Here is a 21,946-nt window from a genome sequence, read left to right as displayed (position 1 = left end):
TAATCAGCTGAAAGTAAAAAAAAAAAAAAAAAAAAAAAAAAAAAAAAAGAAAATTGGTCACTACTGCAAACAGAAAAATTGCTGAACCATGTTCTATCCTCAATTCAGCTGGTGAAATCTCACCATCTTTGGCAAGGTTTGATTATTTTAAAATTCTCCCTAGCCTGAGCAGAAGAGCAAGTCAAAATCTGTGGATCTGATTCTCAGAGGTTCCACGATTAAGGGTGATTAAGGATCTTAGAAAAGCCCAGCCAAGCAACCCAACCCAACCACTGTAAAGGTGTTTACAGGTTATTCCCAGGGGAAGAATCTTAAGAGTCGGAGCCACATTTCTTCACAAAAGGTACAGTCAGTGGTCCAGATTCCATCCTTGGACTTCAGGGGGAACTTACAAGCTTAGAAATGGAGTTTTTCCAGGATCACAGCTATAATATTTGGACTGTATTTAGGGAGGGGGAGGGATGGCATAATGTATTCATATCAAGAAACAACAACACATCTGCTTTGCAGCCACTAATGTAGCCCCTGGTTTTTAATATTTATAATTAATATTATAAGCCCCCTAGCTTTTTAATATTGCATTTCAAACCTTCAGAGAAGTGAAACTCATGGCATGTTCACAAACCATGTCCTTCTGTGATAGTGCTGGAAACCACCCATCTCCAATATATTAGGAATCTCTGTGCGATGGGATTTGGTGTGCTCCTCCCCTTTGGCAGCTTCTCCAAACCTCACCATCTACCAGCTAGCCTTATGAAACATGAGAAACACCCCAGTCCTCCTGCTTCCAGCAACCTCACAACCCCCTCCCAAGGAGAGTGTTCTCCATCCTTTTAAGGACAAGTACCTGCTTTGCTCTCCATCCAGGAGGCAGTGATATGCAGCAATGTCTTTCTCCAGCTGTTGTTTGCTAGTCAGCAGATTTTCACGATCCCTCTGCTGCTGCTCAGTTTCTACTTTGATTTCTCCCATCTCTGCCTCCAGCTTGGAAATGACAGAGCCCAGGTTCTGCAGTTCGATGTCATGCCAGTGCTTGGCGTCATATAAAGAGTTCTCCAGACCCCTCTTCTGCAAGGGCAGGACAGCAGACAATAAATCAGTCAATTTCCATATGCTTCATAGTGATTTTTATTCTGGTTTGACCAATATCTCTATTGACTATATATATTTTGAGAATTCTTTTCCTAGCTACCTTGATATTAGGTATTGTCATTACAAAAGTTGAAGCACTTTTACAAGGTGCAGATACTCCTCACACTGTCTGGTACTACACTACCAAGCAATCTCAGTGAGATTGAATATGAATACACTGAAGATAGAAATTTGGAACCTGGTTTTCAAATGTGGTAACACTTAGAGCACCATTTCAGTCAAGAGGAGCCCAGAGATGTCTGGCATCTCTGGAAATGATCTCTGGTGGAAAATGGGATTCATTCTTAACTCTTCTTCCCAAGACAGGAATGTTCCACTCAGAGTGTGTGTTGAGTTTGCAGAGAATACACCCACTGAAAACCCAGCATTCCTTACCAAGGTTCTCAAAGATTCGGTTTCTGCTTGCAAGCTCTGTATTTTGCAGGCAGTTTCATGGAACTCGGTTCTGAGGCCTTCCACAAGCTCTTCCTCCTGGGTTCGCACGGCAGCCATCGTCTCAGCCTGTTGCTGGTGAAAGAAGGCGACTGTCATCACAGCCTACGCAAGTTATGGTTTAGCTTCCTTGCATCCCAAACTGACAGTAATATTTTCACAGTTTGTGGCAATTCTGACTCTAAGTTTGATTCCTGTGTATTAAATCCCTCAGTTGAACAATTCTGGATACTTCTTAGTGTCAAAATTATCATATTTTCTGGGTATTTACTGTAAAATGGCTTATGCATACAAGCGTATTTGTGTTATCCATGTCAACAACAGCTGTTCAGAATTCATACTTGTATGTTTAAAGTTATCTCTAAAGAGAAAAACATTGCTGTAATTGTTCATTTTATAGCCATACTATAATATTTCTTAAAAAGTTGTGTTCAGAACTACTCACACCTTAATTTCGCACTTAAGCTTCTATGAGTCAGACAGCAAGTCATATATCACAGGGGTCAAAAAAAAATCTGTTAATTAAGTTATAAGTTAATTATGCTGTTTCCTGCTCTTGTGGCTTGGGGGGTTTTATATGTGTTTAGTTCAGATTCCTTGAAAATAGGTGAAGGAGAAAGTACCTTAGTAAAAATAGAATTTCTATGCTTTTTAACAAGGGCTGAGATCAAGGTTTCTCTGCCCAGGGCTCTCTAGAAAATACAATTCTTCAGCCACAATCTACATTTCTTGTGGTTGATGCTAAAATTAAATTATGCAAAATACTTCCATCCCACTCTGAAACTTCATCTTGACCCTGTTCTGCTTTTCTGATTATACATTTTTTTTATTTAAAAAGTAAGATCAAATTTTAAAAAATCTAGGACCATACACCAAAAATAGTTTTGTTTTTTTTTACTACCATATGAACCCCACACCTTGCACATTATGAATTAAATAGCCTCAGTGGTAAAAGGTCATTTAAGTACCAATTAAGTCTCAAATATGAATTTAGATTTAAGAACCTGTATTGCAGAGGGCTGAATCCAAGCACCAAATCTGCCCTTTCCAGAAAATTGCACAGATCATGTGTTTTCTGGAAATGCTTTGTTGGGGCTTGTGCTTCAGAGAGACATAATTCTACCTGTCTATTCCTGGTGAACCAGTGATCATGGACCTGCAACTCTTCAGGAAATTGTGTCTCCTAAGTTGTGTTAAGAGTGTAGTCTGCACCTTCTTAGGCTGTGAGGACTGCAGATGTCTCTTTAAAAAGAGAAACACAGGGAAGGGAAGGTGTTATAGCCTATACCCATTACCAGAAGCCTCGCTTTCACGTTTACCCTGCTGGTGGCCCAAATGCTACTTATAAATCCAGCCTGCCCTCACCACAGGTGGCATTGAAGCCCTTCCAGGAGCTGCCTTAAGCTGTGAACCTGACTGTAGTGGTGTGAACAAGAGAAGAGGCAGATGGAGTAGATGGAGATGGCTGCACCAGGCCCTAAACACTGAGGAGGACACAGCAAGTGAGCACACGCTGAATGTGCTCTAAAGCTTTTGGGACACACAAGGTTTCCCCACCCTCCTTACAGGATTACCAGCCCAAGTGTCCATGTGTGAGGCCCTGCTGGGCATGACACCCCTACAAATTAAGTGTTCACAAAAGCTTTGGGGTTCCTTCTGTGGAGAAGTGCAGAAGTAGTCCGTGTGTCCTCTTCAGTAGGCAATTCATGTTTTCTGGGGACTTTTCCCGAGATGCTTCATGAGGTAAAGACTATACATGTGGTGACCACAAACAACTGGATTAATGGAGGGAGAGGATGAAATCATCTTCCTAAGTCTTTATCATGTTGATGCTTGAGTTTCCTAGGAATCTGTGAATTTCAAATGTCTGTACAGCTCCAAGCTAAGCATTGTGCATGAGCGCAGAATCCCTCAGTAGTCTGTTTTTCATGGAATCCAGATAATGAAAGAATGATTAGGAATGGAACACACAACAACCAGAGTAGACCAGCATGGTATCTGAAGAAAGACAGTTACTTTGAAAAGCTCTTGAGAGTTCTGGGAAAATTTTAGCAAATTAGAGAAACAACTGGCATAATTCACAAGATTTTTTCAGAACCTATTATGAGGACAACAGAGAAAGCTGTGTAATTGCATGCTCAGGGAAGAATATTTCCATGGGTCAACAGCTAGTCAAGAGACAGAACATAAAGAGGGCAATTAAGGTCTAGTTCCATTAAGACAGAAGCTTAACAGCTTGATGCCTCAAGGTCTACTGCATTGGGAATGAAGCATGAACTAGAAGGACTTATGGATGACAGAAAACTATACGGATTAGCAATGAGCAGGGGTGGATGTGGATCAAACTACATGAATGAACAGCACATCAGTAAGTAAAGCATCTTTCCATGGAAAAACATTAAATAGCATGAATGTCTTGCAAGGGTTTGAATCACCCGTGTCAAACTGGGGAAAGATTTTGACCACTAGAGACAAAAAAGTGTACAGGTGAAACCAATGGACTTGAGTTTTGAGGTTACTCATCTGAAAAAGGCCTATGTGAAACCCCATTAAATATGAATTTAAATTGGTGTGTTTTGGTGGCCAAATATCCTTGAAAAATCTAGCCAAGACTGCAAATCTAGTCACAAGTCAAAGCAAATGAGGCAAGGTAATTAGTCAAAAAATAACAAAAATACTGCCCTCATGTCTAAGTCAGTGCTAGGACATCAAACACCTTGGTCTGAGCTGGTCACAGGTACATCAGAGAGTAGGTGCAGGAAAAGGAAACTAAAATATTAGGGATCAAGCAAACCTCACAGAGAGACACTGAAAAAACTGGTAATGAAAGAGCAAAGGAGTGCAGAGAACTGCTCCCCCTCCTGTGATGTCACAAAAGAGCAAGGGTGAGTTTTTTGCTATGTGGATAACCAAATGATACAACTTAACTACAAAAGATGATATAAAACCACAAGCTTAGTTGATAAAAGCTAAACTCTTGTCTTCTGTATAAATAGTAGTAATCTGAATTGATCTGTGCCTGTAGGAGATAAGGGACACAAAACTGCATCATCTGGGTTTAATTTGTGGAAAAAAAGCCCCTAGAATGTCTTACCAGAATCTGTGCAGAACCAGAACCAATCATTCCAGAAATCTGTGATATTCTGTTTCTTTGTTCCATCAAAAAGCCAAACCAAAACAGGAACAATAGGCTAAGATGGTTGAGTTAGGGGTGGGTTGGGTATCAAAGACATGACAGAGCAGTGTACTAAGAACTGTCAATTTTCTCCCCAAAAGATATCTCTGAGTAGCTAAAAGACCAGTTATTGAGGGTATGAAAGAAGCAGGAAGAAAGAAGTTGTAAGGGAATTTTTGCACAGGAGAAGGAGGAGGAACAGCAGGACAGGCAAGCAGGAACACTGAAGAATTTGGTGCCATCAGAGTGATGTTCATTTTGCTGAGACCTGGCAGAGTGGGTCAGGAACAGATTTTTCTGGGGAAAGCTCAAAAGGCTACTGAGGATGCCCTGGCTTTTCAGGGCTCTATGTGCTCCAGGAGGCATTCTCCAGGCTCATGTAGTTTTTTACTGTGTCACTTCCTTTGGACTGTATGAGCTAAAAATCAGACCCCACAGACTAACTTGATGAAAACTTTGCATAATAAGTCTGGCATTCTCACAAGCTTGATGGGACCTCTGGGATAAACCCCTCCGCTTGGCTTCTTGTATGTTTCCTAGAAATTTTGATATCACTGTTGTCACAGGATTTTTCTTCTTTATTTTGAAAATTAACTCAGAGCTTGCACATATGTTTGCAAACATACTTCTTGGTTTTGTTGGTTTTTCTTGCTATTTCCCTTCTATACCCCTATTCCTCTCATGGCAGCTCTTTACCTTGGAACAGGGGATATATGTCTATATGGTTTTGCTAAATATTTCAACAGCGCTGCTGCAGTTATGATTTCACCAAATTACAGGATATGCTGAGTTGGAAGGAACCCACAAGGATCATCGAGTCCAACTCCTGGCTCTGCACAGAACCATCCCCAAGAATCACACCATGTGCTTGAGAGGATTGTCCAAATACTAAGTGAACTCTGTCAGGCTTGGTGCTGCTTGTCAGGCTTGGGGAGCCTGTTCCAGTGCCCAAACACCCTCTTGGTGAAGAACCTTTTTCTAACACCCTACCTAAACCTCCCCTTCACAACTTCAGGCCATTCCCTCAGGTTCTGTCATTGGTCACCCAAGAGAAACGATCAGTGTCTGCCCCTCCTTTTCCCCTCAGGTGCAAGTTGTAACTGCAATGAGGTCTCCCCTCAGTCTTCTCCAGACTGAACAGACCAAGTGACCTCAGCTGCTCCTCACCAGGGTTTTCTTCAAGGCCCTTCACCATCTTTGTTGCTCTCCTGATTTACTCTGTCATGCCCTGTTGTAAGAACCAACTCACAATGAGATGGCTTCTAACATCATCCACTGAACTTAATGCTTCAGCTGTGCAAAAATACTTACTTCAGCCAGATGCTTTGGAAAATGAGTGACCCTTCATGACAGAGAAAAACCTGCATTAATAGGCTGTCTCAGACTCAGAAGAGGAGAATCCCTGTTTAAAGGGAATGGCTATTACCATCACTTTTCATTTCTAAGTTAATACCTAGTTTTCCCGCTGCTGCCAAAGGAAGCAAAACCAACAAGGAGTGTGGAGGGCAATGTGTTTTGCCCTTATTTATGGACCCTTGTAAATTATTAAGTGGAGGAACAGCCCTAGTAAGAAGGGTAATGAGAGTGGCTTATCCTACACAAAAGGTGTAAAGGTATCAACTGATTAAGTTAGTTTTTTTAGCCAACATTTCAGAGCCTTGAAAGGCTCCCGCAGATACTGGCGATATGAACAGGGCCATTTCCACCAGTGCTTAACTCTGTGTATCCCAAGAAGCCTTTATATTTATAAGTGCACTCTCCTTTGGAATTGGACCAAAATACTTTAGATTTTTGGCGTCTTTTCTATTTCAAAAAAGCACCAAAAAACACCCAACCCTCAAAGATATTGCAGAATATTAGAGAGATTTTGTGTTTGCTTGGTACCCTGTGATGTTGGAGTGGGTTACAGAGTGCTGACCTTGGTACGGAGCAGGGCACCTGTCTCAGCACGATTCTTTTCAATGTCTCTCTCCCAGTGGATTCTGATTTTTTCCAGAATGTCATCCAGGCCACTTCCCAGAGGAACATCAAGTTCTTCCAGCTGAGATCCAGCAAGCTGCTTGTATAATACCTTCACATCCTTGAACAAAAATAACAAACATAAAGAAAGTGAACTGGACAATTGAATGGTATCTTCAGAGAAGCTCGAGGAAGAGCTCTTTTGGTGCCACAAACAGAGAAATTAAATTTGGTTCCAAAAGGTATCTCTGCATTAATGACTTAGTGCACTGAAGGGTTTCTCCTTCAGATGTGGATTTGCCTTGCTTCTGCATGGGGTCTCTTCCTGCAGATCTAGGGTACTGGAAGAGTTTTCCCCTTGGTGGAAGGAGACTGAAGCCCTGCACCAAGGCAGTGCCTGGAGCAGCCCTCTCAACAGTGGCAAGTTTCTCCAGCAGCCAGTGCTTGACAAGTGCATGCTGCGTAGCTGGGACCCAAAATCACTACATACATTGCCAGTAAAGCTGCAATGTGGACTTTGGGCCGAGGAACTAAGAGTTTAAAGGTTATCAAAAACTCCTCCCTTGCTGCTGCACTATGCAGGAGCATGGGCCTGCATCTACTGGAAGATACAAGATGTGCAAAGCAGCAGGAGCTCTACAGCCTCACAGCTTGTGTGAGACAAGTGTGTGTTTTATGCGCATGCATGTTAGATGAAGAGGATTTTCCTCTGTGGCAGCATTCTGCTCCTTCTGTACATTTAAGTGCTCCAAAACCATGTAACCAGTAGTGAATTATCAGGTCTAGAATTGCACACTTAAAGGTAGCACATGGTGTTCAGGGACACAAGAATGAATGAGATTTTCACATGTATCTTAACTGTCTGGCACTGCAATCCTTCTATATCAACCTGTTTATCTGTTATTGGCACAAAAAAAATGGTAGTTTAAAAGCATCTGGGAATTGTATTTGTAAGCAATGGCCCCTGACAGTGACAAGACTGGAAAAAATGGATGGGAATTATGTGAATTATGAATCTGCAAGAATGCAAACCTCAAAATGTGCCCACTCCAAGTTCACAAAAGCTTCAAAAGGACTTGACATGGATTTGGTAGTGGGAGCACCAGTGGAAAGAAAGGTTTGAATTAGTTCAGGAAAGTCCTTGGGACTTTATTGTGCCAGAGCTCAGCAATAGTTGCTTCTGGCCTTTATTCTGTGACTTCTCTTAAGCAGCTTCCCCTGGTGCTGCTGCCATTGGAAAACCAGGCCTGTGCTGGAGTGGTTCTGCAAATGCTCAGGTATTCCCAAAAGGTAAAGAAAAGAGCATCCTTCCCCTCTGCTTTCCACTCCTTGCTGGCTACATGAGGATCAAGATGGACAGGTGGTGTTCTCATTATGCCATAGGTACAGACAGAGAACAGCATCAGCACCTGCTTTTTTGGTTTCACAGCAGTCATTGCATTACTTGGAGGTTTAAAGAGGATCTTGTTTATTTCTATCATTTTTTTCTTTACCCTCTTATCTAAAACAACTTCCATCTTCTGCCATGCACTGGTAATGAAGCCACTGGTTATTTTCTGCAAAATACCAGCCTTGGAATTAGAATGATGCAAGTAGAGAACTGGTGATGCAACCTCATCTTGGCAAGCCAGTGTTGCTGAAATCTTGTGGTTGGAGGAACAACTAGTAAGAAATGTAAGGCAGGATAGTATCTTGCTTTCATGAACCATCACAATTCAAGCTTTATCTTACTTTTGAGGCACCAGCACAGTTGTTTGCTGTCCCTTATGAGGGATTAGTAACAGCTCCATATTAAAGTCCCCATGAATAAAGATGCTGATTTGTGTTCAGTCCTGAAATCCCTGCTGAAGGAAGTAAACCACCTTCATGCAAATAGTGTTGGTGAATGCAGTAAGTAGGAAAGTATTGCAAAATTGGGTAGTATGGGCTTCTCTTCTGGCTGGTTGTCTGTGGTGGTGCATCCTCTCCACCCACTCAGGATCCTCTGTGGTTTCAGGAATTCTTTATAGACTTCAGCCTTAATCAATCAATGGCTCCTGAGCAATTAAGCTTCCCTTAAGTTTATCAGAAACACTGTCTCTTCATAGGAGCTTCTGTTGCCTAACAAACTTCTGTTCCCTAACTAAGGGGACAAGATAGTCAGCTATCATAACCTTGGAATATAACTTCTCCGAATCATAGCCCAAGTGGAACAATATTTTTGTTACCATACTTCTGGGGAAAACTCCAATAATTACCATCTTGGACTACAGCCAGGATGGAGATTGGCAGATGACTGGAGCCAATCATCTTGGGACAGTAGTCCTGAGTGAGGCCCTTTGAGATCTCCTGGACTGCAGTGGGCTGTGAGCAGCAATCTCCCTCTTACTGGGACACCGCTTGGAGCCAACAAGCTCTCAAGTTTGCAACAGTCAATACTTGTTGCCAAATGCTGATGGTGGGGCCTGGGATATCCCCACTACTCCTCAAGGCTCAGCCCTTGCCTGTTGTGAGATGCAGAAGCATCTGATTTGAGTATTGCACTGAACTTGAGGGAAATTTTTAACAGGCACCTTTGTAAAAACTTCTTCATGTCTGTTTGTGTGAGTGTGTGAATAGATTTAAATACCCTATAGCAAGTATAATATGAATACTGCCATCCCAGATCTACAGTTAAGTTACTACCATGCTTATATGAAATCTTATTGGATCATTTTGTAAATGTTAAATTAGTGATCAGGTGCTGACAAATCCTTTAGCTATAAACCATTGACCAAATGTGAGGTAAAGTTTGGACTCAGCTGCACCTAATCTCCATCAGGAGTGTAGAAAGCAAGGGTATCTGCTCTGAACTTCATAACTCAATAAGAGGGCCTCCCCTAACCCTTCTGAATCTTTGTCCTTTGGCACCTTTACTCTCTGCATCCCCAATTTCCATGTAAACCATTCTAGATTGACTCTAATCCAGTTTTCCTTTGTGAGCTTCATTGTAATGAAATGAACCTTCCCATCAAAGTTAAATTGCACTTTCACATCTCATATTAAACCTTCTTTTGCCAGCACCTTTGATGATGATTCTTTAGACCCACTCCTTCATGCCACTGTCCCTGTGACTTGCTTTAGTGTTGTGCTTCTCAAGAGAGATTCAGTTTTGGGAACCAAGCACCTTGCTAAGCCAAGCAGGGTATTTTCATAAGAACCTGGTTAATGCTCCACATCAGTGCAACAGGACCAGAGTTGGTGCCTTGCACCTGTACTTTCTCCTTCCATCAGATCTCACTGCTGAGATGTCCACATACATCACTGTGCAGTCCCTGGACCATCACATGGTGTCTGACAAGAAGGGATGGCATCTCTTCCATGTCACATTTATCAAATGAGAAAGAGTTAACACCTACATGTAAGTAATTTGATAATGCCTCAAGGGTTAGTCCTCAGAGTTAAAACAGAAGGAAGAAATAGGAGTAGGTTTCAGGAAAATCCCCCCACCCAGTCATGGCAGGAGTTTTAATGTTTGCTTTGCACTAGATGTATGATACCAACCAGATGAAACAGGCACACATTGGCTTTGCAGTGTCCCGAGTCTGGACTTACTTCTTCATGATTCTTTGACAGCAAAGTTAGCTCTTCCTTCATGCTTTCTATCTGACTCTCCAGATCCATTTTAGTTAAATTAGCATCATCAATCACTTTATATAGGGAATTAATTTCATCTTCCACTGCCTTTCTAAATGGCTGCTCATTTTCATACCTGCAGAGAAAAAGAAAAAAAGCCAAACTTCAACACAGCTCAGCAAGTAAAACCTGTCTTTTTTTCTGAATGACACTATTTCTGCTAATTAGTGAATGTGTCCCAGACAGAGGCACAGAAACACAGACAGTTCACTTTGCTCTCACTTTGTCTCTTCATACATGAAGTTAACTGCCCAAAGTGCCCTGTCATTAATCCAGAGTGTAAGAAAACAGGCCAAGTTAGCAGTATGTGCTACGATGGTTATCAAGCTGATAGGATTCCAGAAAAAGCATGGAGAGGCTAATGGTTTCTTTCTAGATCTGATATTTATATACAGTATCACCACGGGTGGCTTTTTCTCAGTTGTCTTGGCAGTAAAATGAGAATACCTACTCACTTGTCTACATAAAAACCTTTTAGAGCAATGGTTAAAGAAAAAACATGCACACCAAGCATTACTTTTGCTAACAGACATGCTGATGGAAGTCAGGTCTATGTTCCAGGGTCCTGGCCCATCCCTAAGACCAAATCCCAGCAGTATCAAAGAGGAAATTTCTGTGGTTGCTTTGTCAGCTAGAATTGCTGCTGGAACAAACAGCTCATTTCCAAACCATGGCTGTAATGGTAGGGAAATTTTGGCAAGCAGTTTCTGTTCCACAGCACTGCTTTCTGCACTGCTCTTGTTTGTAACTTTTTGGTTTAGGCGTTCCATTGAAAATGTGGATTGCATTGTGAATCTCCTTGGGTGGGAGACATCTGTTCCAAACCTGTCCAGCCTGGGGACCTGGTGGCCAGGAAGGTTAAACAGAAGGGGTTGGCAGGCTAGTTCAGAACCTGCTTCATAAACACTTTGTTCCTTGATAGCCACCTTCATTGCTGGGAGTTTAAAGCTTGGGACTGTGGCAGCTAATCCCAGGAGCTTTCACTGTGCAGTAGATTGATTCAACATTGTTTTTAGTTATGTAGACTGCTTGTCCAAGTCAGCTGACACTTCTAAAAAGTATTTTTTCAAAACTGCATAAAATATAATGTAACTTTCTGGATGTAAAGCCAAACAAGTATCTCAGAGTTGTACCTTTCTGAAATAAAAGGCAAACTTAAGAATGACTAACACATTTTGGTTTTATGGTTAAATAACATAATGCCAGAGAGAGAGAAAAAGAAATTTAAGGGATGATAAAAACCATGGGATATAAAAATCAATTACTTTGAAGTATGGTTTTTGTGTCAGAGCTTGCAAAAGCTATTTGTAAATGAATGAGACCATTATGAGTAAAAAAAGCTAGAAGGATCATGTCTCCTGAGTAAAATCTAAAAAGCTTCATGCACTCATACGCATGACTATCAGGCTTTTCAAACAGAAAGACAATAAAAAATTGTTTGCCAGTGTTTAAAATCTTCTTTTATTACTTAAATTTCTCAGTAAAGGAAAATCAGCTCAGCCAGTTTCTGTTTTCTTGTCTAATATTTCTACCCTGATGTCTGTAGTGGCGCAGCTTTTGCTTTGTGGCAGTAGCAGCATGACTGTACTTCCACAACCACTTTGTTTTGGTACTGAAGTACTGAAAATTACAACTAAAAAGCACATGTAAGTTTCCCCTTTATAAAGTGCCAACCCAATTTTGAATGAATACTGTGTTAAGACAAATGTCTGCATTAAGACAAATGTCTGTGTTAAGAATAGCTTAGGTCCAGTTTGCTTGTGCTTGTGCACATTTTTGTTACTATGAATCTTCAAAATCTTCCAAAATAACGTTAGCACCATCATTATTTTTCTCCCAAATCAGGGTGTTGAATATGAATATGCCTAATAACCTAAAAAACAAGTGCATTCTACTCCCTAGCATTACACCCCTACAAATTAAGTGTTCACAAAGGCAAAGTTTAAAGAAAGTGGCCAGCTGGGTGCCACCACAGGACTACCTGTCTTTAAAATCTTCAGCACAGGCTTGAATGTTCTCGGTGTGCAGCATAAGACGAGCATTTTCAAGGACTGCTTCACCCACCTAGAAGAAAGATACAACAGAGCTCAAGCAATGAAGAGCTTCAGCACATGTATCTTAAGCAGACGTACATCTTTGATTCTGAAAATAATCCTTTATCCTAGGGCTGTTCAAGTGACTCATTCCAGATAACTTAATCAATTATTTTTGTACACATAAGTTCACAAATTCTCCGCAAATAGGCTGTAATTTGCCATCAAACTGCTCATTCCTCCTAAGCCCTCATCTTCTTGTAGCAACACATTTATTCTGATCATCAGCTCTTTGCAAGGGGCAAAATTCATTGCTGTGCTCAAGGTATTTTCATCATTTAAGTCCCACTTATACTTTCTAGATAGAATTTAAGCAGCTTAGGCAGTTCCTATTCTACTTCCCATATTAGCAGTCCTCTTCAGGGTCATCCTCCTCAGGGAGCCACGGAATACTTGTTGCTCATGCTGCCTGCAAGCCCTCCTCAGCTCCCAGAGCATTGTTTTCCTTCTCCTATGGGATCCTCTAGGCTCTTGCAATAGATATGAGACCTGAGAAGCCTTCAAAGATTATTACACTGATTGGAAAGGTCGTGCAAATCAGACTGTGGTATCCTGCCTGGGCTGCATCTCTAACGTCCAAGAGGCACTTGAGGGGTAAGTAAACCAGTAAGGCTTGTGACTTAGCAGCTTGTTGTGATTCAGGAAGGTTATTTAAAATGATAAAAAGCTAAAATAGACCACTGCCTGCCCTGGAGTCACACGTACACTGAGCTATGGAGGTGACCAAAGACATGCAGAATTCAGTACCAGGCTTAGAGTGATCACCTCTGCAAGTAACTGTCTTGGAGCTCCAGTCGCCCCATGATCCATGCTGTCACTCTGGAAAAGCTAAACTGAACATTCCTTTGATCTTTTTCAGGAGACACTAAAGAAGATTTGCAGTTAAAACTAAATCACCTCATGAAAAAAATCAGATTTTAAGCTGGCCAGAAGAGCTCTTGAAGCAGAAAAATCTTTCCTTAGATAATTAAGTCTGTAACTAAGATTGCAAATGACCCAAAGCGTTCTGCTCCTCCAAGGTGAAACACACCATGCAATGTGGAAACATCAGAGCTGCATCCAGACAAGTTATCTCAAGTGGGTATCAAGTGGGATTGTTGCCCTGTGTTCCCACATGCCCTGAGGCTGTTTGGTCACAGGGTGGAGGTGGGCATGCAAAGCTGAAGTTTCTAGGTGGTCATTAACATTTATCCTCATGGAGAGTGGCTTACTACTCCACATGTCTTACAGATGTTTGGACCAAAAAATGTGTAATACCTGAAGGCATCTGATAAGGAGAAATGTGGAGAAATACCCTGTTCCTTCACTGCCCATTATGTCCATCATGGATCAGGAAGTTAAAAGCACTCTACTTCTTTTCAATCTGATGAAGAACAAGAGTTAAAAAAGTTTTTTTCCCTAATTCTTACCTACTGCTACAAAAAAAAAACCAAACAGGCAAGGTGGATGGGGCTGGAGCTTCTTTCACACCATTGCATGGGAAACCTATTTTTCTTCAATAACTGTGGGATTTCTTGGCCAATTCAAACAATATGGTAGAGGGATAGGCCATCTCAGAGACATCCAGTTCTAAAACAGTTCATGAAAATAGCATCTGGACAGAGGAGAGAGGTTCTGTAGATACTGCTGCTCAGGGAAAAAAAGAGCCTCAATTTCAGCATGGGTAAATTGGGGAGTGTGGCAAAAGCACAGGACTTGGAGATGTCACAAAAGCCACAGGTGTGGGCAAAGAGATGATCCCTCACCATGCACCAGCCAGCTCTGTTGTCCAGCACACAAGTACAGAAGAATTCTGTGTGCTCATTTGCACACAGAACTGTCTGCTCTTCAATGTTCAACCCCTTGTTTCCTTCTCCCTGATTTTTTGCAGCCCCACTTTACCAGCACTATCCTAACTCTCCAAACCCTGGCTTGTCCATCTGTGGCATTTCAGAGCAGATGAGCAGAGCTGGGACTTTGGGGACATGCTACTCTTCTGTCCTCAGATTCCCTTGCACCAGGACACCTGAGTTTCTCCTGAAGGATGGATAATTGACATTTACTCAGCAGAGAAGTAGAGGGACTTCCTTGACACAAGTTCTGAAATCTTGGTTGCTTTATTTTTTTACTTTTTTTTTTCTTTATTTTCTTTTTTCCTACAGTTGTTATTTTGTCTTCCTGGCAGCTCATACATGTGGAGCTTCACAGAAGCATTAATTTTTTTCCCTGACTCAATCAAGGAGCAGAAATGTTGCCCTGTGATTTGCCCTGCTCTGTTGAAACAGACCCGTTTGCCTCTGGCAGGGATTACACACAGTTACAACATCTGACCTAAAGTCTGATGAAAATTAATGTCTTTGGGTGAATTTGGAACATCCTGTGAGCAAAAGTAACATTAAATCCTCTGAGCTGCACAATGTCACTCAGAGGCATGTTAGTAGTGAAGTTTAGGGGCTGAATCCAGTGAGAAAGGGCTTTTGGGCTGCAACAAAAGCAGAAGCAGTCAACAGCTGGTAAACTGCTGCTGCCTGGATTTCTGCATCTATGTGGAGACAGACTGATTTTTAAAAGTGTTTTTCATTAGTGGTTTTGTGGATTTATTGAGGCATTTGAGGTGACTTTTACCTGCCCCATAGTGGATATCTTTACCATACTCCTGAGGATTCAGTCAATACCCCAACTCTCCTCTTCATAGACCCACAGCTAAAGCCAAGGGCTCATGGTCCAGGGCTTTCCAAAACTGCACAAAACCCTGAACTATGCTATGTAAGTAAAAACAGTATAACCACCACCTCCCAAACTAATGTTGAGAAGACTTCAGGGATGACTTGCAGTGGAAACCAGCAGGCACCAATTTTTTGGCACTCCTGGAAATCACCTGTGGGCCCTTTAAATCTGACAGTGAACTTAAAGGGTAAGTAATTAGACAGTAGTTTCTAACACTGTCTAGCATGGTACAAACTATGTTTCCTGAGAAACTCCCTCTGATTTGCATGAGCTGTGAAAGCCCTTTCCTAGGCTCCAAAAGAAGAGATCCAAGTCTTCCATCTAACGGCTCTTTTGTTTGATTTAATTCTCCTATTAATCAACAGCTGGATGCAAACACACAGCATTAGTGGGAGAGATTTGTAGCCACTTTGCTGACACACGTACTAAAACACATGATGCAGCAGTTTAGTAAACACTCTTCTTTGTGTCCATTGGGAATGAGAAGCCTTGCAATGCTGCAAGAATTCAGACATTGCCTCCTCTGCTTGTAAAGCAGAAGGCAGTGCTGTCCTGCCTCACAGAGCTTCTGGGAGGCTTAAGTCACTGACGCTCATGTGGCATTCAAAGAGCCAAAAGGGGAAGAGTTTAAAAAATGCAAATATTATTACTAATAACTCCTTTCAGTCACACATTGTCTTTCAACACTCGGTTCTGTGATGCACATCCACCTTTTGATCACAATTTTTTTCAGCTCTCGAATTAACAGTGAATATTCATGGTATTAAACATCCTAACTACAAAGCAGCAACGATTTTCTTTGATTTCACTGTGATTTTATGGACATGAAAATGCGATGTTAATTTTTTGGAAGAAAAGTCTCATCAAAATCTGCATCAACATACTGGCTCATTTGCTGGGTTACAACTGGCATCAAGGATAAAACAGCTGCTTCAAGGGAGTAGGCAGCTGCCAGACTTGATAAAGTGTGAAGAGATACAGACACAGGGAGAATTTACTACTAGCAACTGCTAGTGACTAGCAACTTCTAATTTTTAACAGAGATTTGGCCAAATTTGGCATGGCAAGATTCACTGTGCCTTTCAAATTCTTAGCTGTGCTTTATCTGTAGCTTTGTATATTTTTGTTATTCTTACAAATGTCTAAATCCTATCTGACTGCTATTAAATTTGTGGCCTCAGGTGTGGCCTGTGATAATGAATCCCATGGTTTAATTATTCATGTAATGGAAACTTCTCTGGCTTGTAAGTTCACTTCAGTAAAGCAAACGCCTCCATGGGGAAAGATCAGATGTCGATCTAGTCTTTCCTTCCACACATGCAAGGAAATAGTTGATACCAGACCATTGCCTCCAACACATTTTAATTCACAACTAAAATCAGGCTAAAACCCTACAGCCCACTGCCAAGCAGTAAAGTCTTAATGGTCTTGGTCATGCTTTCCATGTTGAACCCTTTCTCAGAGCCTGAAGGAGGAAACCTCAAAGGCCGCAAGAGCAGCATTTGTTGCACTGCCTTAGGAAAGGTAATACCTGGAGAGAGGCTGAGATTGATGGCTCCTTTGCTGATTCCTGCTGCATTCAGGGAAATTCGACTCCGTGTATACATCAAATATTTTATAAGTACACAGGACTGCATCAAAGAATGCCTGGTTCTCAAAGCAGGAGACACCTCTTAAATTATCTTTAAAACTGTAATGTTGCCCAAGCACAAGGAGAAAACCTCACACCACCTCACAGCTGCCTGTGAAGGCAGCCTAAATTTATGCTGTTGGAGCTGGCTGAGAGAAGATCACTATAACTAATTCACTGCCATTCTTTGTAGGGCAGTTGATCAAGCTTTGTGCCATTTTGTAGTGGATTGTTGTACGCTTACATGAGTAGCAGAACGCTGTTTCACCCGTTTACGGACACTGATCACGCACTGTGTTGTGCTAGAGTGTGTCACAAGTAACACCCAGCAGCTCTTCTGACCCTGCAGCAAATAAATTAGTGGGTGTGAGTCCAAATGTGGCAATTCCTCAGGCTGTTAGACCTGTGTATTCTCCAGGCTTAATATTCACACTGATTAAATGCTGATAGAAAGGCCAAGTGCAAATAAAAGCAGCTCTATTGAAAAACTCTGGAGGTCTTTCAAATGCTCCCAACCATGCACAGTCATGATCAGTCACAGCAGTGATAAAATTGGTCCAGGATGTTGATTCCTTCTGCTGCTTTTGTGTTTTCTCCTGTGATCTGAACTGCACTATGTGTCACCTCATAGACAATCTAAATCTGTGTCTCCCATGCAGCTGTAACTGAACAGTCATGGAGGCTGAGCTACCCTCTTCTCTCTCAGAAACTCAGATTGTTTCAAGCATCCACTTCTCCCAAGTGCTGCCCTGTACCCTGGGAAGAAATTGCCATTGCAAACAGTCTCCTATTCTGCAGAAGAGACACATTTGATTAGAGTTTTCCACAAGAAGACCAGGATGAAGCCTGGAGAAGAAGAGTATGCACAGGGTAAAATTTGTATTTCTGTCATGAAATTGTAATTCTGTCACATGAATTCCTCTTGGCAAGGATTTCTCATTTCCCTCTTTTTCTGCAAAAATCCTCTTGCTTTCTGCCTGTCTCAATTAGTGTGTGTCCACCTGCTCTGCTTAAAGCCAGCTTTATAATTAAAGCCAGGCAGATAATTAACCCTGTGAGCTGGATAGTTGCTTTCCATCATTCAGCTCCCACCAGTGATCCCCTGCTGCAGCCATAGCTCTGACAATTGCAAGGAAACATGAGTGGTTTCTCCTGAGGGACCCTGCACTCACACACACACACCCTCTGAGTCTCTCACTGACGTGTTTTTTCCCTTAGCTCTGAGTTCGGGAGATATGCTGGTTTTGCCGGCAATGCAGCTACCCAAAATTCGGGATGCTGGAGCACATCCCAGGAAGGGCGGGAAGGAAACGGGACTTCAGGTCTGCTGGGGTCTCTCCTGTGCCACTGCAGAGATGGGCCTGTCACATTTGTGATTTTGAGACCAGGAGAGTCCTTTGAGGCCATGTCCTTGTCTTCTCATTAGCAGGACAGGAGGAAAGGGCTCCTGCTTAGACCCCTCCCAATTGTGTCTTTCTCTTTGCTGCTTCTTGTTCAAAAACTGTTCCTATCATGAGTGCTTGGGCTAAACCAGGTGCCTGCTTGAGTGGTTTTTTCCCCCTAAAACTTTCACAGCTGCTTTATGCAAATGGCACCGAGGGGTTTTATGGCTGCCAGGGATGTCTCCTCACTGAACCCATGGGCCTGTTCAGGAATCAAAATGAGTGCTCAGATTTTACAAGAAGCTGAAAATGGGGTATGCCACTCTCAAAGAAATCAAGGTGGATGTGGACATCTGCAGAAAATCTGAATATATTTACAAATACTACATTTAGGAATGTATCTGCCAGGTGCCTCTCATTTCTGCTACACCTTGCTCCTGAATGCCTTTTACTTTTCTGTTTGGGATATGTTGTGGCAGGAGGGCTCTGACTTTGTGTGATTCCAGCTGTTTCTGCAGCAACTGATTTTGACATTATTTTAATAAATGTGATGGTTTTGATGTTGATGCTGGCATAATTTTTCCAATTAGCTCCAGGACGAATGAGTTAATTGGTGTTTGGGCTGGATAGGGTTCTACTTTGATTCTTGGTTAAATGCTTAATAAAAAAAGCAAAGCAATCTATTAATCAGAATTGTACATAACAGCTTGGATCACATCCGTGAAAGACAAAACCCACTAAGTGATGCCTCTTTTATTGATTTAATTGAAGCAATCTGAAAATTTTATGTGTTCTCTGATGTGTTTTGATAGTTCAATAGATACGGATGTTGCTAGTCTTTTTCTGTTCTTTTCTATGACACTCACAAATGCTGTTACTACATGGCTTTATTTTTCTGATTTTTGTATAGGAAGAGACCGATGTTCAGGCTAGATTTCATTATGAGATGCTCCTATTCACTCATAAAAAAGAGGCAGAGGCAAGGATGACTACAAAGAAAGGTTGAAAGGAAAGCAATTTGAATGAAAAATTATCACATAGCAGGTTCATCTGCACTGCAATGTTGGGCGTTTATACAATGAAAAATAGAGTAGTCCTTCCTAAAGTACTTATTGGTCCCACATTTTTGGTCTCAAACATAAATTTCAGGATTTACAGATAAAGTCTACAACTGCAAAATGGGACACTGGTGTGGAGAACACGGAATGGCAGCTGCAAAGGATTAACTCCCTGTCCTCTATCCAAGTTCCCTTCTTCTCCAGTAAGATAAAAGGCTCAATGAGATGGCTTTTTGTGCCCCAGATTCAGAGCACCCCTTTACTTCAGCAGCTGCTCCCTTCAGGAAGCAATAACATCATTTACTAGTAATAAAAGGTGGAAACTTTAAAAGCTGGTGCCTAACTAGGTGTTCCTGCTGACATGATCTTTGTACAACAGCTTATGCCAACACATTCAGAGTTCAAGCAATGTTTGTGGTGTTCTGGAGAAGACCTGCCACAATAATACAAGGAAAAACGGGCCAGCCCAAGTTAAAACACACAATTCTCCCAGTCAACTTAAAGTTGGCTTTCAGGCTTTCTGAAGACCCAGTGATGGCATTTTCTGTGCCTGCACAGCACTGCTGGGAATATGTGTGAGAGGTGTGCAAGACGCCAGACTCCAGGTCTTTGGAATCCCATCTGCTCCCACTGGCTGGGAGCTGGGAAGCCAGGCTCGTGTGGTGCACCAAAACCTCAGCAGACAGAGCCCTGTGTCTGCTGCAAGCAGGACATCAGCCTGCAAGGCTTTACTGGCCAGCAAAAGGAACTCCGTCTTGTCCATGAGGTCAATACAGACCCCATTTCACTACCTCACAATAAACATTTGTGCCATATGGAGAAGGTGGGAGTAAGGGATGGTGGGGTGGTGGCAGAGGAAAGGAAGGGAGTCACTAATTTGTAACCATGTAATTATTATTTCTAAATAAATGGAGCTCTTGAAAATGTTATTAAGCCAACAAGGGAATAAAGTGAAAATCTGAATTGCTGATTAAAAATAAAACCCACAGCGTGCTTGTAATGATATCATGTTAAATGATAACCTAATTCAGTCCTAGTAGGTTTCTTTCAATAATTTTGATACTCAGTGTAATAACCACAGATTTAAAAGAAAAAGGGAGGGAAAAAAAAAAAAAAAGGAAAAAAACCCCACCCATTCTAATCGGCCCAGACTTCGGCGCCTTGGGGTGCATTTCAATCGCTCTCATGCGCACGACGCCTGAGGCAATCCTCCTGCTTAATAGGCATAATAATGCTAATTATCACGAAGATAGATTTTAAACCCTCTGTCTAGGGCACCGTGCCTTGCAATCAGACAGCATTCATGAGCAGCCTGGTGCCCGGCCGCCCGGAGCTGCCGATGACCCGGGCAGCTCCCCCGGCTGCCGGCAGCGCTCCGGCACTCACCTGGCAGTGAATCCCCTCCCAGTTCCCACCTGGTGGTGAATCCCCTCCCAGTTCCCACCTGGTGGTGAATCCCCTCCCAGTTCTCACCTGGTGGTAAATCCCCTCCCAGTTCTCATCTGGTGGTAAATCCCCTCCCAGTTCTCACCTGGTGGTAAATCGCCTCCCAGTTCTCCCGCAGCGCTCCCCAGCTGCCCACGCTGGCCGCCTTCTTGTCCAGGTAGACTCTGATGTGCTCCTCCAGCTCCTGGTTGACCTGCTCGAGAGCTCGCACCTTCTCGATGTACTCCACCAAGCAGCCATTCAGGCTTTCGTAGGAGAGACCCCTGCCCTTATCCAGCCCCGGGGCCAGGGGCACGGCGGCGGCGGAGCTGCGGAGACCCTGGAGGAAGACGCTGCTGATGCCCAGGGCTCTACGGGACACTCGGGTGCCCAGGCTGCTCACGCCGCCCGTGGGGACGGTGCCCACGTAGACGCCGGGGGGTCTCGACAGGCTCCCTCCACCTCCGACGCTCACCCGGCGGCCGGGCGGCCCCGAGCTCTCCGCCGTGGAGGTAGAGGGCTGCTGCCCCAGGAAGGACGACCGGCGCCTCGGCAAGGGCATGTTGTCGCTCCAGCCTGCCGAGCACCGCCGCTCAGCCCGGCCGCCTCGCCCGGCACTGGCGGGAGGGATGTGCCGAGCCCAGCAGGTCGGGGCTCGCTCGGGATTTCGGCTTTGTGCGACGGCTTTCTGGAAGGGGGCTTTGTGCTGCCTGGGAGCGCCCGTCACATTGTCCGGGCGGCTGCTGGGTCAGCAATCCCATTTCAGGGGAAATCTCCCGGCTGCTGCTGCTGCAAATGTGGCAGATGAAAAGCACAATGGTGTTTATCGGGACAGCGGGACGGGGATTCAGTACAATGCACGTGTTAAAATACCAGCAGTGCTTTCTACGCTGACACCCGGATGATTTCCTACCCTTACAGTCACAGGTATCCAGTTATATATTACAGATGCATCTGCTTCTCGCACCAGTGCTTGCTCCAGACACAGTCTACTTCAGTAAGACATTTCCTAACTCAGCAAAACACAAACCTCTGTGGAGTCAACTGGGCCACAACTGAGCAGAGCTGAGTCAGCCTTCTGCCACTGCAGAGTATCAAATGCTCCCTTGGGTCTGCTGCAGCTTCTGGGTTTCTTTGCAACTCGGCTTCACCACCCACCCAAGGCACATTGACACAATCCCGACAGGTTTTATAGGGACAAGCATCCTCATGTCCACCCCTTCTCATTCATTTTAACAATTGCACTTGTTCAACAAGGGCCTGCTTCACTTCTTTGCCTG

At 43.1% G+C, this 21,946-nt stretch overlaps 1 protein-coding gene across 1 annotated transcript; it reads right to left on the bottom strand.

Annotated features, from left to right (window-relative positions):
* Window positions 1-323: 323 nt before the first annotated feature.
* BFSP2 (beaded filament structural protein 2) lies at window positions 324-21,253 on the bottom strand. The gene is made up of 7 exons (XM_033511933.1): window positions 20,773-21,253; window positions 12,809-12,954; window positions 12,354-12,437; window positions 10,292-10,448; window positions 6,678-6,839; window positions 1,528-1,659; window positions 324-1,068 (listed from the first exon to the last, which is right to left on the bottom strand). Exons 1-7 carry the CDS (start codon window positions 21,226-21,228, stop codon window positions 739-741), a joined length of 1,467 nt encoding a protein of 488 aa, XP_033367824.1. The 5' UTR covers window positions 21,229-21,253; the 3' UTR covers window positions 324-738.
* Window positions 21,254-21,946: the final 693 nt, after the last annotated feature.

This window comes from Parus major, chromosome 2 (assembly GCF_001522545.3).
Source record: "Parus major isolate Abel chromosome 2, Parus_major1.1, whole genome shotgun sequence".
NCBI classification, from domain to species: Eukaryota; Metazoa; Chordata; class Aves; order Passeriformes; family Paridae; genus Parus; species Parus major.
The sequence above is the reverse complement of the archived record's forward strand: the minus strand, read 5'-3'. Positions and strand labels throughout refer to the sequence as shown.

Excerpts from the sequence above, each read along its gene's own strand:
- BFSP2 (XM_033511933.1), bottom strand. The coding sequence starts at position 21,228 with ATGCCCTTGCCGAGGCGCCGGTCGTCCTTCCTGGGGCAGCAGCCCTCT. Across the intron at positions 6,840-10,291 it reads TGTCAAAGAATCATGAAGAA|GATGTGAAGGTATTATACAA; the intron begins GTAAGTCCAGAC and ends TTTTTGTTCAAG. Across the intron at positions 1,660-6,677 it reads GTGCCCTGCTCCGTACCAAG|CAACAGGCTGAGACGATGGC; the intron begins GTCAGCACTCTG and ends TTCTTTCACCAG.